The sequence below is a fragment of the Canis lupus genome, chromosome 5 (genome assembly GCF_048164855.1).
Source record: "Canis lupus baileyi chromosome 5, mCanLup2.hap1, whole genome shotgun sequence".
NCBI lineage: Eukaryota > Metazoa > Chordata > Mammalia > Carnivora > Canidae > Canis > Canis lupus.
Genome location: NC_132842.1, coordinates 70,177,553 through 70,191,423, shown reverse-complemented (window position 1 = coordinate 70,191,423; position 13,871 = coordinate 70,177,553). Strand labels below are relative to the sequence as shown.

General features: G+C 51.9%; 1 protein-coding gene across 1 annotated transcript in view; it reads right to left on the bottom strand.

The window, feature by feature from the left end:
• Positions 1 to 1,213: 1,213 nt before the first annotated feature.
• Positions 1,214 to 13,871, bottom strand: part of PEF1 (penta-EF-hand domain containing 1) — a 17,232-nt gene continuing 4,574 nt past the window's right edge. Inside the window, exons 2-5 of the mRNA XM_072827385.1 lie at positions 8,796 to 9,096; positions 4,497 to 4,652; positions 3,905 to 4,048; positions 1,214 to 2,240 (exon numbers count right to left, since the gene is read on the bottom strand). Of these exons, the coding sequence (XP_072683486.1) occupies positions 2,011 to 2,240; positions 3,905 to 4,048; positions 4,497 to 4,652; positions 8,796 to 9,096 (831 nt within the window). The 3' untranslated portion in view covers positions 1,214 to 2,010. The remainder of the gene's footprint in view (positions 2,241 to 3,904; positions 4,049 to 4,496; positions 4,653 to 8,795; positions 9,097 to 13,871) is intronic.

The window sequence follows — 13,871 nt, the reverse complement described above, 5'->3', positions numbered from 1 at the left end:
ACTATAATTGGGACCATTCTAGAGACAGATTTCAGTAGACACTTAGCTCAATAGAAACAAAGAAATGACAGAAGCTTCCCCTAATGGCCTAATGGCCTTCATTCTACTCTACTCTGCTGGCTGAATCCAGTCCAACAGTGGGCCCGAGGCCTCTACTTTGAGGAGTTCAAATGAACTGGAGAAAATTCAGAGGACCAGGATGGCCAAGGGGAGCAATGCTCAGGGAAGAGTTGCTGAAGAACCGGAGACTACCCAGCCTAGAGAAAGGAGGCCTAGGGGAAACACGGTGGCAGGTTCCAGTTATCCAGAGGTGTGGCATGCAGAAAGGGGTGGCCCAAGAGAGAAAACTACAGTCAATGGGTGGTTTTCAAAGTGGCAGGATTTGGAATCCCACCAGGAAGAAGTTTCTGCTAGTCAAAGAGGAAGCCTGCTTCCTGGAAGGGCACTGAGCTGTCACACAGAGGCAGGACTCACAATGGGGCAAGAGAGAGGATTCTAGCCCTGGGGGGAGGTTGGCCTCGGGAACTGGATTCCATCCAAGTTCGTGCTGACAGCAGCCCAGAGGACAGAAGGGCTGAACTGGGTCAACCCAACACACCTGCTGGGCCTCACTGAGCTGCTTGCTCCCAACCACCCACCCACCTTCTTCCACTGCAGGGAGGAAGAGCTTTCTTATCTTCATCCCCAAGAGTAACAGGATTATTACACTGTTGCCCATGATAAGGTCCTCCAACAAACCACAATGTCTGGTGTCTTAGCTTTTGATTGAAATTCTGTTAGATCACTATAGACATTTGGTGTAGACTGGTTATCACACTGATCTAATGATCCAGCTAGCAAGTACAGATGTCTGTGCTTAATAAAAAAGAGGGGGGAAAGTTATGATTTAATAAATGCAGTTGTCTGGAAGATAAAAGTAGGGCTTGAGATAATAAAAAAGACCATGCTGTGAAGCTTGGGGTGGTGCCTGTAGCCCAGAGTGCCAGCCCTAAAACGGTGATAGAACACATGAACCTGGCCCGCCCCTACACTTCAGCTCCACCCTGGTAAATGGGACCAGCCCCATGTGGGCCATGTCCCCCTAAGACGCTTCTTCCTACACGGTGTGGTGGTGTATACAGCAGGTACTTAAATGGTCACTGAACAAAGAATAAATGAGTGGCCAAATGGATATGCAGATGTCTCTGTAGCTAGGAAGGTGTGATGAGACATGTGAGAGTCTAGAGTTTTGTCCTTTTATTGAAGCTTACAGTTTCACTGAACTTTTGGCCCCGAAAGAAAAAAATCACAAATAACAAAAGAGCATTGGCAGTGGGAGGTGGCAACTGTCCCCTGGGGACTGGAGCCAAGCAGAGAATGGAGGGCAAAGGAGGGGTCCAAGCTGCAGAAGGGGAGCCTGGCCAAGGATGCCCAGAGAGCAGGCTGTCTGAGCTCCCCAAGCAAGGACAGCACCCAGGCAGCCAGAAGTCAATACACATGGATTTGGGGCATGGGGTTGGTGGGATCCAAGCCGCTTGGTCCTGCAGACAAACCTCTCTCATGCTTGGTTAGCTTCCACTTTGGAGAAACTGGATTCATCTGACAAGATGAGATGCGTGAGGGAGCTCAAGTGCTAACAGCAAAAGGCTGATGACGACTACCACTGGTGTCAGGGCGCAGAAGGAAAAGCTACAGGCTAGAGCCCAGCTGACCAGACACTAACTCCCCTGCAGTGACTGGCATCTCCTGCTCCTGGCATAAGGCTGGGCCATTTAGATACTCAGGACTCTAAGGACATTCAGCTTCCAGTCCTCTCTTAGGTCAGGCCACTACCTGTGTGGCTTCAGCCCAGGTCCCTGTTATTTGGTTGACTGTGACACGGGATTCCCAGCCCTCTTTGGAAACAGTGCTGCATCAGGCAAGGATCTTTTTCTAGGAGGGGCAGGAAAAGAGGAGAGGCCCACATGCCTCTCCAACCCTCAGGAGCCAGGAAAGGTCCCCAGTACACCCACTCTCTCCAGATGGGCTGCATCATAGCATCCGAGAAGCTGTCATGGTGACGAAGTCCTCGAAGCTGAGCCGAATGTTGCCCTGCACGGCTGTGTCCTTCTCCCTGAAGGCCTCGGTCAGCACCTGCAGCTGGGTGCACACCTGGATGAAGCGGTCTAGCTGCATGGCAGGGTTGGCGGAGCGTGGGCAGTAGCGGGAGACCAGGAGCTGGGTGAACTGGGGGCTCAGGTTGTAGCCCATCTGGGACAGAGCTGCAGAGGAGGGGCACACAGAGCAGACACAAAACCTTGCCTTGAGCACCGCCATCAGCCAGCTCTGGGGAGCACGGCAGTGCAGGGGACTGTGAGGAGACACGCACCAGAACAGAGGAGACAGAAGTCCCTGGGGTCTGTCAGAGACGGCAGGAGCCCAAGAGGGGCTCTCTCTGGATGCTCCCCTTAGCTGGAAGGCCCCAATCCCTTTCTCCAAATCTCCATTACTGTCTGTTTAATCAGGCCCATAGGATCCCAGAATGACAGAGGGCTAGCCATGCTCATCTGTGACTCATCCGCACTAGAGAAGGAAGCCTGAGCCCCCAGGGAGCCCCCTGCCCAGGGCAGACATCAGAGGCAGTGTGGCCCAGAGGCAGACATGATAGGCCTGCTCTGGAGTCAACACAGCCCCTTGGGCAAGTTGCTTAACCTTGCTAATCCTCCATCTTATCATCTCTAAAATGAGGATGAGACTTAGTTTGTAGGTTCTAGTAAGGATTAAAGGAGGTTATTCTGTGAAGCACTTGGCATAGTGCTTGATACATAATAAGCACTCAGTGTTACTTGTTAAAAATAAAATCATCATCATGTCCTAGGAAAGGCTGCTGGGCAATTCCAAGGTCACAGCCTTCGTGCTCCTCTGTCCCTCCACCTGGGTGGGAGGCTTCCTTTCTTCCTCTCCGTGTATCTACCAGCCCAGGCTAAAAGCTCCCCTTTTGCTCTGTGGCCCTGAGGCAAGTCGCCTAAACTCGGCCTCGGTTCTCTCATCTGTAAAAGGGCAATAGTAAGAGATCCCTCACCTAAGAATGGGGAAGAACAGACAGTAGCTATCACACGGGGAGAGTGAATGAAGTGCTTACTTGTGTTGACACAACAAGCAGTCAGTAAATATAAATTTTGTTGTGATAGTATCACTCTCACCAATATCTGTAACGGGACTGGGCAAAAGAGGAGGTGATCAGTACAGGTCATGTCCTTTCCCCTCAATGGGTGCAGCCACGGTGAGCTCACCCCCACCCCCACTTAGTCTCACTAAGTGGGCAGGGCAAGGGGCCGGGTTCTCTGGAGAGCCCTTTCTCCCTCCCAGGTGGCAAAGCTCCCCGTCAGATTCTTATCACCCCACTAACCACCCATCTTCTCAAGTCAGTATTGGAACCAGACCTGGAGCTATGGCCTCAGGTCATCTTGGTCTACTGCAACTTTTAGTGTGATCTCGGTCCCAGAGTTGGGAAGGAAACTGCCTTCTAGCAGAGCTGGCAACAGAAACCACCTTTCTGAGTCCCTATACAGGGCTCTTTCCATTCTTTATGCTAGCAACTAGAGAGGAAAGAGCCCCATGAGCCCCACATGCTGACTTCCAGGTCCCCTGGGCTGCTGAGTTCCCATCCCCGAGGCTCCTTTCCGGCTGGGTCTGTCTCACCTAGCAGAGCCAGGAGGACCATCACAAGGGAGTGCAGGCCTCATCCTGGAACCAGGTGCTCCCTTCCCCTGGATCTTGGCTCAGTGCCCCAGCCAGATCACAGAATGGATGCGGAGTGGGCCTGTGTTGAGGACAGCACATGGACAGCTGGTAGTCAGAAGCTAGAGGAACCCCCTTCCCTGTCACAGAGAGCAAACAAAGAAGTCCAGCTTTGCCTGTCCAGGGTCCCTACCATGGTCCCCACCTTGCTGCAGTTCCGTGTGGCTAATGGAGCCTGAGCGGTCCCGGTCATACTGCTGGAAGAGGTTCTTCCACTGCTGGATGAACTTCCACAGGGCTGAGAAACCATAGACGTCGATGCGGCCTGACTTCGTCTTGTCAAACATGTCTTGGGGAGAGAAGGAATGGAGGGAAGAAAAACTTCGAGACTGAGGGCCAGAGTAGGAGACTCCCCAGAACCTCAGGCCTGGGGCCCAGATGCCTGGACCTGAGACATACTCTCGTCAAGTGCGGACCAGCCCCCACCTGGGCCACTCTCAGCCCTAGCCCTTCCAGAACTGCAGTTTCTCTGCAGGCCTGGCAGCTGACTCCCTCCATGCCATCTGCCACCAATGCAGGGAGTCCCATTCTGCAGAGCGGAAAAGTGAGCCTGTGACTCCACAAGGTCTGGAACTTGAGAAAAAAATCAAAGGGAAAGAGCTCTCCTTCTAGAGGATTTCACCTTGAACCCAAATTCCTGCCTGAAAGATTTCTCCTCCAAATGGCTGCCCACCCACCGTCAGATAGTAGGGAGCTCTCCCCCCCCCCCAAGCCCATGGGGAAGGGCTAGGACTTACTAATCATCATGAGGCATGTCTCGTCATTGAAAGAGGACCAGTTGGAGTTGACCAGAGCCTGCTTCAGCTCCTTGATGGAGATGTAGCCACTGTGATCGGAGTCCACTGACTGGAACCAGGAGTAAGCCTCAGGATCCACATTGGGAGGAATGCCACCTGCACAAAGGGATGCAAACCAGAGGAGTCAGAGGCAGGTCTCAAGGCCAATCCAAAGACATGCTGGGAGGACCAGGCCCAGTGCCTCCCTGGGGACAGTTATCCCTTACCCACAAAGCCTCACAAGTCCACCTACCCTGCCTTCCATCAAGCCAACAGCCTTGCTCTGATGGAAGAGGACCTTGGATGTAAACGCTATGAGTATTTGTATCTGGCTTCTATTCTGTGAATCTGCTGGGATTTTCCTACAGTGTTTCAGTCATTTCTCTCTTTGATCTTAAGTTTCTAAGGAACAGGGAGTTTCCAGGTGACTAACAATGCTAGGAAAAGAAGGGTTATCTCTTCCCCACAGACTGGGAACCCAAAAATGTTTGCTGAGCAGTTAACATGCACAGCCCAGAAACAGGTATTTTGAGAGTCGCAGCAGCAGGGGGCTCTCTGATGTGGGAACCAGGTCTGATCCATGTCTGACTCCCCAAACACAGCGACAGTGGACATACTCTATCAGGAGCCACGGGAGTGTATGTGGCCACAGAACACCATCTCTTCTTGTTCCCCATCAGCTCCAATGCATAAGCCTCACTGAGGAGGTGTCAGACATTTCTGTCACCTCCTCAGCCCCACGCAACCAGAGAGCTGCCCAGTTCTGTACCTCCTCCCCGCTCCTACACACCTGCCCTAGTTCAGACACCTCTCATGTGGACTGTTGTAACAACCCCAAAGGCCTAACCAAATCATCCTTATGGCTATTCTCCACCACTCTTCACTTGCTACCAAGTAATCTTTAAAATCCAGCTCGGTTCTAACCCATTCCCCCCAACCCAACTCAAAACTCTTTTGAGACTCCCCACCACCTACAAAATAAAATCCAGCATCCTTAATACAGCATTCCGAGTCCCCCTGCAATGTGGTCCACTCTTGCCTACCGCTCCATCTCTGTCCCCCTCTCAGCTCTGTTCCAGCCCAGATGAAGCATTAGTCTTACTCTTAGCCATCCCTGCTTATTCTCACCACAGAGGCTTTACTCCCTGTTCCCTGCCATGGAAACCCTTCTCCCTCATCTCTGCATCATTTCCTGTCCCCCTGCAAGACCCAAATAAAATGCTGTTACTTCCATAAAACCTTCCCTCTTCTTCCACCTCTGGACAGGCTTCCTTTTCTTCTCCTTTTATACACCTTCTCTCCTATGGCTCTGATCACCTGGGTACATGTTTTCTTCTACCCTCTTCCAGGTTAGAGTTGGAGCAACCTATGGCAAGATGCCCCCCTAACTCATTTCTGAGTCCCCAACGGCTAGCACAGAGCCAGACACAGACAGGGAAGGTGCTCAATTCATGCCACAGCTGGCCTCGTGGCTTAAGGCCCAGCTCCCCTATTTGTGTCCTTGGTTTATTTAAATTGTTTCAGTTTTCTTATCTGTAAAATGAGGAAACAGGAGCATCTACTTCATCAGGTTATTGTGAAGACACAATATATGAAAATCTTGAAGTCAGCATCTGGTATAATCTAAGTACTATCTAACTGCTTACTGGCGCTGTTGTGGTTCAAGTAGCTTTGTGTGTCTCTCAGAAGGTGGGGGAAAGTATCATTCATTTGGAAAGACATGCAGGGTAAAGGGGTGGGAGATGAAAGTGAAGTATACCGGCCTATCTTAGAGAAAAGCCAGAGCTATACAGGACTGGAGAGCCTACAGAGTGAACTGGCCACCCAGAGGGCTCCTTCCCACAAAGCAGCATCAGAGGCAGCCACCAGCTGTGGTGGAGCACAAAAGCCACCACCTAGGCCCAAAGGCGAGGCCTGAAGAAAACAGTCTGCTTGACTGAGGGCCTAGTCCTACCTCCGTGTAAGGGAAATCCAGGCAGGCCCCAAAACCCCTTCCTGAAACAGCAGCTGTACCACAGGGAGTGAGGGCCATGGCGCTGGGACAGAGTCTCTGGGACATGTGGTCTAGGCATTTTGCCTGACAAAGCCCAGGCTCTGGAAGCAAAGAGCACTGATCCTCATTAGCTGGTGTGACTTTAGACAAATGATTTAGTCTTCTGAGTACTGCTTCCCCTATTCCCAAAACAGACCTACTTCCCAGAGCTATATGATGGGTAAATGAGAGAACAGCAAAATGGAGCTCTGGCAAAGGGCGTGGCCCCGCATGCAGGCACATCTTCCCAGAGGAAGGGCCATCTGAAAGGAGGAGAAAAGAGCTACGACGGGAAGAAGGCAGGCAGGCAGCAGGGGCAAGGTGTGTTCAGAGGCACACAAATGGGACTCAGGTGGATGGCAGGGAGGGGCCGTGGCAGGCATTGGGGCTGGGTCTTGAGCACCTTTAGGATCTTTCCTGAGGGCAGTGGGGCACCTCCAATGGGCAAATGTGTCTCATCATAGAGCAAGGTGCTGGCACTTTAGATCCTGGACTCATCCAGGGGGGCTGAGGTGGGGCCTTCCAGGTGACTCCCATGCAAGTGAGCTCTGGGCCATGCTTTAAGCAGCACTGCTGCAGGGAGACATAAGCCGCACCAGAGAAAAGGCCACAGTGGCCACACAAGGGGAAGCTGCATACGGTGAGCAGCTGAGAGTCTGAGGGACAGCTTTCCTCTCTCTACAGCCCAGACATGGTCTCCAGCCTCAGGCCCCAAAGGGATGAGCCTCCCAGGCAGGGGCTCCTTTACCTGCAGCGACCTCATGAGAGCTCACAGACGAGATTTTAGAAGGATGAGTAACTTCACCATGAAGCTGCTGAGCTGAAAGCAAACAGTCAGAAACTCGGGGCTCTAACAAGATCAATGCCACTGACTGTGTTTAGAACCCCCGAGGTGTGAGCTCTTTCCTCAGGGCCACCTGCCCAGGAATGCGTGCTGAGATGCAGCAGCCTCCCCACAGGGCCATTCCTGGGAGGCCCTGCAGGTGCACCAGCGCGCAGCCTAGAAGCTTGGTCTCCCGGGAATAAGCATTCTGTGAAGAGGCTGACTAAATTAGTTTGGGAGGAAACAGGGATCTAGACACTCACCTTCCCTGACCTGGCTGAGGTCACTCTGTCATTTTCACTGAGCCTGAAGCCCTCTACCAGGACTCTCTGCCTCCACTGAATCTCCAAGCCCCCTGCCCCACCCCGCCCTCCTCATCCAATTCCTCACCTTCAGCATCTCTGCTCTCTACCTGCCCTGCATCCCATCATTCTCCTGTCTGCCTCAATATATCAATCGGGGTTGAGGCCCTTGCCACAAGTGCTATCACATGACATGCTCGATACCTCTTCGCTGAGAATGTCCCAGAATGAGTCCTCCCACAGAATATTGCATATTAAGCCCTTCCCACTGTACCCAGTGCTTACCTGCCCCTTCTCATCAAATCCTTATTAATAATCTTGTTAGGTAGTGGCATTCACCCATTTTACAGATGTGGACATTGAGACATAAAGAGGTCAGGTAATTTGGTCAGATCAGTATGTGGCCTAATCTCAAAAGCCCAGGCTCTCAGCAACTATGTTTGCCTTTCTATATAGTGGCCAGTCTCCCTCACACAGAAATGGGTTCTCCCCCACAGTATACCGCTTTCAACTATTTGCTAATCCATGCCCTCCCCCCAACCCCATAAGAGCACTGTACATCCTCTCCCCTGCCTGGTGGCTTGCAGAGCCCCTGCACGAGAGGAACATCCACTTCCATCCTACTCGTGTCAGGCTTGACCAAGAGATGTGGTTTGGCCAACAGCATATGAGTGGAAGTACTTCAGCACAGAAGCTTTTAAGAGACATTGTGCATTCCTCCTAGCCCTCCCGGTTTTTCTTGCCACCAGAACAGCATATCCCAAATAAGGGCTTCTCCTTCCGCCTGGATCTGGAAAGAAAAGACACGTGGCACAGAACCTCAGCAGCCAAATCCACAGCTGCTGACGCGTAAGCAAGAGTAAGTGCGTGTGAGCAAGCAATAGAAATAAATGTTTGTTGTTGTAAGCCGAAGTGATTCTGGAGTTGTTACCACAGCAAAGCTAACTAGCAGACTTCTGGTTCTGCTGATGCAAGCTGGAGATACAGGCAAGATGCTAGGGTGCCAGTGACCAGGCTGCCTGCGTACCCACAGGAAGGGCAAGGATGGGCCCTGGATAACCCAGCATAGTCAGAGGCACCTGGAGTCCAAGATCCTTACTTACCTGGAGGAGGTCCCTGTCCATAAGGCCCAGGATGCTGGGCACCGTAGGAATTTGGAGGTGGCTGACCATAGGGGCCCCCCGGGGCCGCACCACCATATAGTCCTCCTGGAGTTCCAGAGGGGAGCCCCCCATAGGGTCCCCCACCAGCTGGTGGTCCATAAGGCCCTCCGGGGGCAGGACCCCCTCCATAGCCACCACCTGGGGGTACCCCACTGCCATACTGTCCTCCACCATGGGGGGGTCCGGGGTAGTAGCTACCCGGAGGGGCTCCGGGTGCTTGTCCTCCACCTCCTGGGCAGCCCTGCAAGAAGAACAAAGTACTAGTTAGAATGGGAAGGCCAGAAACCAGCCAGAGTATGGCACTTTATAGTCACAAACCATTGCTACTGCCACTCTTTCAACTGATCCTGTAGGCAGGGCTAGAATTATGACGTCATTGCTCAGACGGACAACCTTCTAGAGAAAATAATACCTACCCAAGGTCATACCACCAATGACCTGTGGGGAAGGGCTGGAATCCTGCCCTCCTAGCTCCCCTTTCCATCATATCAAGAGGCTCTGTGATGGCCTGGGATCATGTCTGGTTTGCTGTTTTGTCCCTAGCCCCCAGCGCTGAATGGATGCTCAGTAAATATTTACTGAATGAATGAGGAAGCATATGAATCAAAATCCCAGATCCTCACCCCGTGCTACTTCCATCTCCATCTGGACAATGCATAGTGCAAATGCAATCTCCATCACACACACCCTGACCCTCTTCAATCATGAACACTATATCCATTGCACGGGCTCATCTCCAGCATGTCTTCCTTATCTTCCAACAGCTCGAGATACAAAAGCATTTCCCCTTCTCACTCATGACTCTGTGAGACAGGCAGGGGAGTCCCCTGATCCTCAGGCACCATAGTGGCAACAGTGAGAGTCGAAAAGGACCAGTGTGAGTTCCAGTTTTGCCACTTCCTAACCAGACTAATGACTTGCCATCTCGAAGCCTCCATATCCTTTGTTCTTATTCTCTTAAATGGGAATAATAGTGCCTAACTCCCAGGTTGGCATGTGAATGAAATGAGACCAGACACATGAAGCGCTCTGACACAGGAGGAGACTCCAGTCCAGAAAAATCGCAGATAGACTGTGTGGAGGGAGGGGTCGTGGCCAGGACCCAGGCCATCTGTACATTAGCACGTACAAGGGGTCGCTCCCTCTCTTGTCCTTGTCCCCACACCACTAGCCAGGGAGCCCCACACTCAGTGTTCATGGCTCTGAGCACAGAGCACAGCCCCAACACAGCTGCACACGGGCTGGGCTCAGAGGTCCAGGGAGCAGCAGGGCCCAGCTCTGAGGAGGTACCACCTAGACTTGTTCTAGATAAACCTATAAGGCACACTAGTAGCCCAACTGCTGAGAGCCTGGACTTGCTCTCTTTATTGTGGAGTTGTTGTTTTTTTTTTTTTTTTTTTTTTTAAGATTTTATTTATTTATGAGAGACACACACACACACATACAGAGACAGAGACACAGGCAGAGGGAGAAGCAGGCTCCATGCAGGGATGCCGGACGTGGGACTCGATCCTTGATCTCCAGGATCAGGCCCTGGGCTGAACTGCTGAGCCACCATGGGGGCTGCCCTCTTTATTGTGTTTGACAGCGTCTGGGACACTTGCCCTCAAGGCTGAGGCCTGAGGCCGAACTTATACTTCATCTTAAAGGAGGTCTGCTGGTTGAAGGAAGGGAGGCTTCAGGTCCTTCCCTCCACCTTCCCCACTGGGCATGCTGGGAGCTCTGCTGCCCTGGAAGCCGCTAGAGCTGGCAGCAAGACTTCTTTACAGTGAAGTCACAGACCAATCTCAATTCAAAACTGCACTCACCAGCTGAGTTCTCGCTGGGGGCCCCGGGCTCAATCTCTGTGCCTGCTCCCTCACAAATAAAATACAATAATCTCTCCCTCACTGCATCACTCTGCTGATTACAAGAAATAAATGCAGCAGAACCTTGCCAGTCTAACTTTTAGCTAAAGACTCTTTTGATAAAACTTTAAAAAACTGATAAAAGTGGCTTTGGTTGAAGCACGGTGGGGGTTTCATAGCCCCAACCACACAGGGCCCGCCTTTGTTAGATCCTCAGGGAGCTCTGTAAACGCCCCACAGTGACTCAAGAGACAGTCTGAAAACCACTGATGTGAGAAAACAAGTTCTTACAACAGTGCCTGGCATAGAGCAAATGATCTATAAATCTTGGCTGCTGTTTTTATCATATTCATCATCCTCAGCCAAGCCCTGGAGCAGGTAAAATCTTGGAGGGGGGTGGCGTATAAAGGTGTGAAACGGTCTGAAGGAGCTTCCAATGAACTGCAGAAGCACAGAAACACTCTCCATTAACATCTAACAAAACAGCATAAGGAACCAGGTGTTTCAAGTGGACACACAAGCCTGCGCCATGAACCAGAAAGCAAAGAGGGTGATGGAGGGAGTTTCCATGAGAAAGCAGCTTTAAGCTGGGATGAAAAGAATGAAAGAGATTCCAAGAGAGCTGGAGCAGTGTGATGGGAGGGTGCCCGGGAGGGGGCCGTCTAGCCTAACCCTTTCAGGATCTGGATGGGGAAACTAAGAGGGAAAGGGTCTTGTTCAGATCACTTGGAGCTGGAGGCAGAGGTGGAGCCAGACCACCCCCCCACCACACCCGAGGGCTCGGTACTCCCACTGCCCTGAGCTACAGTGCCGGTTCCTTAAGCAGCAGGGCACCGGACTCCCATGCTGGATGGAGAAAGGGGTGGGGGCCCTGCAGAGCCTGGGCACACCCAAAGAACAAGCCGACCCCAAGCCAAAAAGCAACTGCTCAGCAACCAGCCCAGTGAACAAAGCTATAAACTGTCCCTGGCCTAGGGCACCTGAGGCACAGGCCTTCCCCCTGGGAAATGCCCCCAGACCAACAAAGCAGGTGCTACTGGCAGGTCTTCTGACCCTGTCACTGTCACACATTCCAGGGACCTGCTCGGTTTGGTGCAGTCTGGCAGCAGCTAAATCCTTTCCTATCTGTCCTGTGTTAGAACCCTCAGCACTACGTTTCACAGAGCACTTTGACAAACGCACAAATGCCAACAGTCCCCTAACAGAACAAAGGAAGGTATTAGTCGGTTGCTTTTCAGAGGAAGAAACTGAGGCACACGACTCCAAGGACTTCATCCGGCAAGCACTTATAGAGTGTGCCGTACTAGGCAGGGGTGCAAAACTAAATAGGGCCTGTCCCTGAGGGTCCCATCAGTGATTAAGACACAGTTCGGTTGGTGCCACCAAACTCTACTTAAATGCTATTAAGGAGGCACAGACAGGAATTTGTTCTTTTTTTTGAGTGACAAATGAGCAATCAAATGAAGAAATGCATGAAGTGGGTCAAGGAAGGCTTCCTGGAGGAGGCAGGAGTGATACTGAAGCTGGCCTTGAAGGATGCCCAGGTATTCCCCAAAAGGAGAGCAGGAAAGGACATTCCAGACAGGAGGGAGAAGACGGGCACAGACCTGTGAGTGAGCCCAGAGAGATGGGGGGAAATGGCTGAAGACCAAGGGTGGGGGCAGGAATGCAAGGTGAACTCAGAAAGGCAGACTCTTTCCACACTCCTTGACCAAGCTCCCCTCCTGCCGCATCTCGGTCAGTAGGGTGAGTTACCAGTGTCTTAGAGGACCTTCTATCTGTCTGTGTCTCCTCCGTGCAACAGTGGGCACCCCAAGGCCAGACACTGGGCCCCATTCATCAGGGCACCCAGGCTCCAGCACAGTGCCTGGCACCTGCAAGCCTCCATAAATATTTGAACAGATGAATACCGCTCTGAAGAGTTTGGGCTTTATGCCTGAGGAAACAGAGCGCCATAGAAGGGTTCCCAATAGAGGAGGAACGTGATCAGAGCCCTGTTTAGAGAATTAACCAGCAGCGGGGCGGAGGATGAGCTAGCGGGGGAGGCAGCAGCCCAGGTGCTAGGCAGGCAGGGCTTGAACCAGACAGCGGACTTAGACATGGAGAGGGCAGGATGGATTCTGAAGCTATTTCAGAGATAGGCTAGACATGACTTGATAGCTAATTCGATTAGGAAAGAGATGGAGGGGGGAGGAAAGGGAAGCATTCAGAATGACTCAGGTATCCAGCATGCACAGATGAAGCGGAGCCACCATCTGAGGCAGAACCCAGACCGGGGAGGAAGTCTGGGGACGATGGTTCCCAGGGTCACTGAGTTGTTCGTGAACGTCTCAACCAGACACAAAAACTGGAGTCCCTGACTCCCTGTTCTTTTATGCTACTCCTCGCTGCCAACCCTTCTGAGATTTTTCCCAAGGGCATTTCGTGTTGATCAACACAAGATTGAGGGAGGGAGAGGGGGGAAGGAAGGAAGACAGGCAGGAAGAGTGCAGCAATCATGGTTCTGGAGCAACACAGAAAACTATCCCTAGGTCTTTTTTTGCCCTCAAGATTTTATTCTCAAGTAATCTCTACACACAACATGGGTCTCGGACGCAACCCCATGATCAAGAGTCGCATGCTCCACATGCTCCGCTGACTGGGCCAGCCAGGCGCCCCTCCTTAGGTCTTTATTGATTGCACATAAACTATATTTGATATACTGGGGCCGGTGGGGGAAGGGGCAATTAACATTTTCCTGAGGCTCTGCAAGGTGCTTGCGGTTCAGCTGGCTCCCCCTGAACTGAGTCCTGCGAAGGAAGTGCTATTACTCCCATGTTACTCATGAGAAAATTAAGGTATAGGGTTTACTAGTGTGCCTGTGATGACACAGCTAGAACTGGTGAGTTGGGATTCAAAACAGGGCCTCTACCCTACTACCTTCTGTTGTTCTCTCAATTGTGACTGAACAGGGATTGTCCTCAATATGATGGATTCCTACAGTGGACAAGGCCGAAGGGGGAAGGGCTGGAAGATGATTCAAGCCCAGAAATCAGGGAGACTCAGAAGAATCTTACTCTTTTTTCACCCCAGCACCTAGACCTGATTTGAGAGGCATGGTACTAGAAGAGATCTCAAAAAGCCTCCAGTCCAACCTCTAGGGAGATGATGCAGCATCATTTTGGATCTG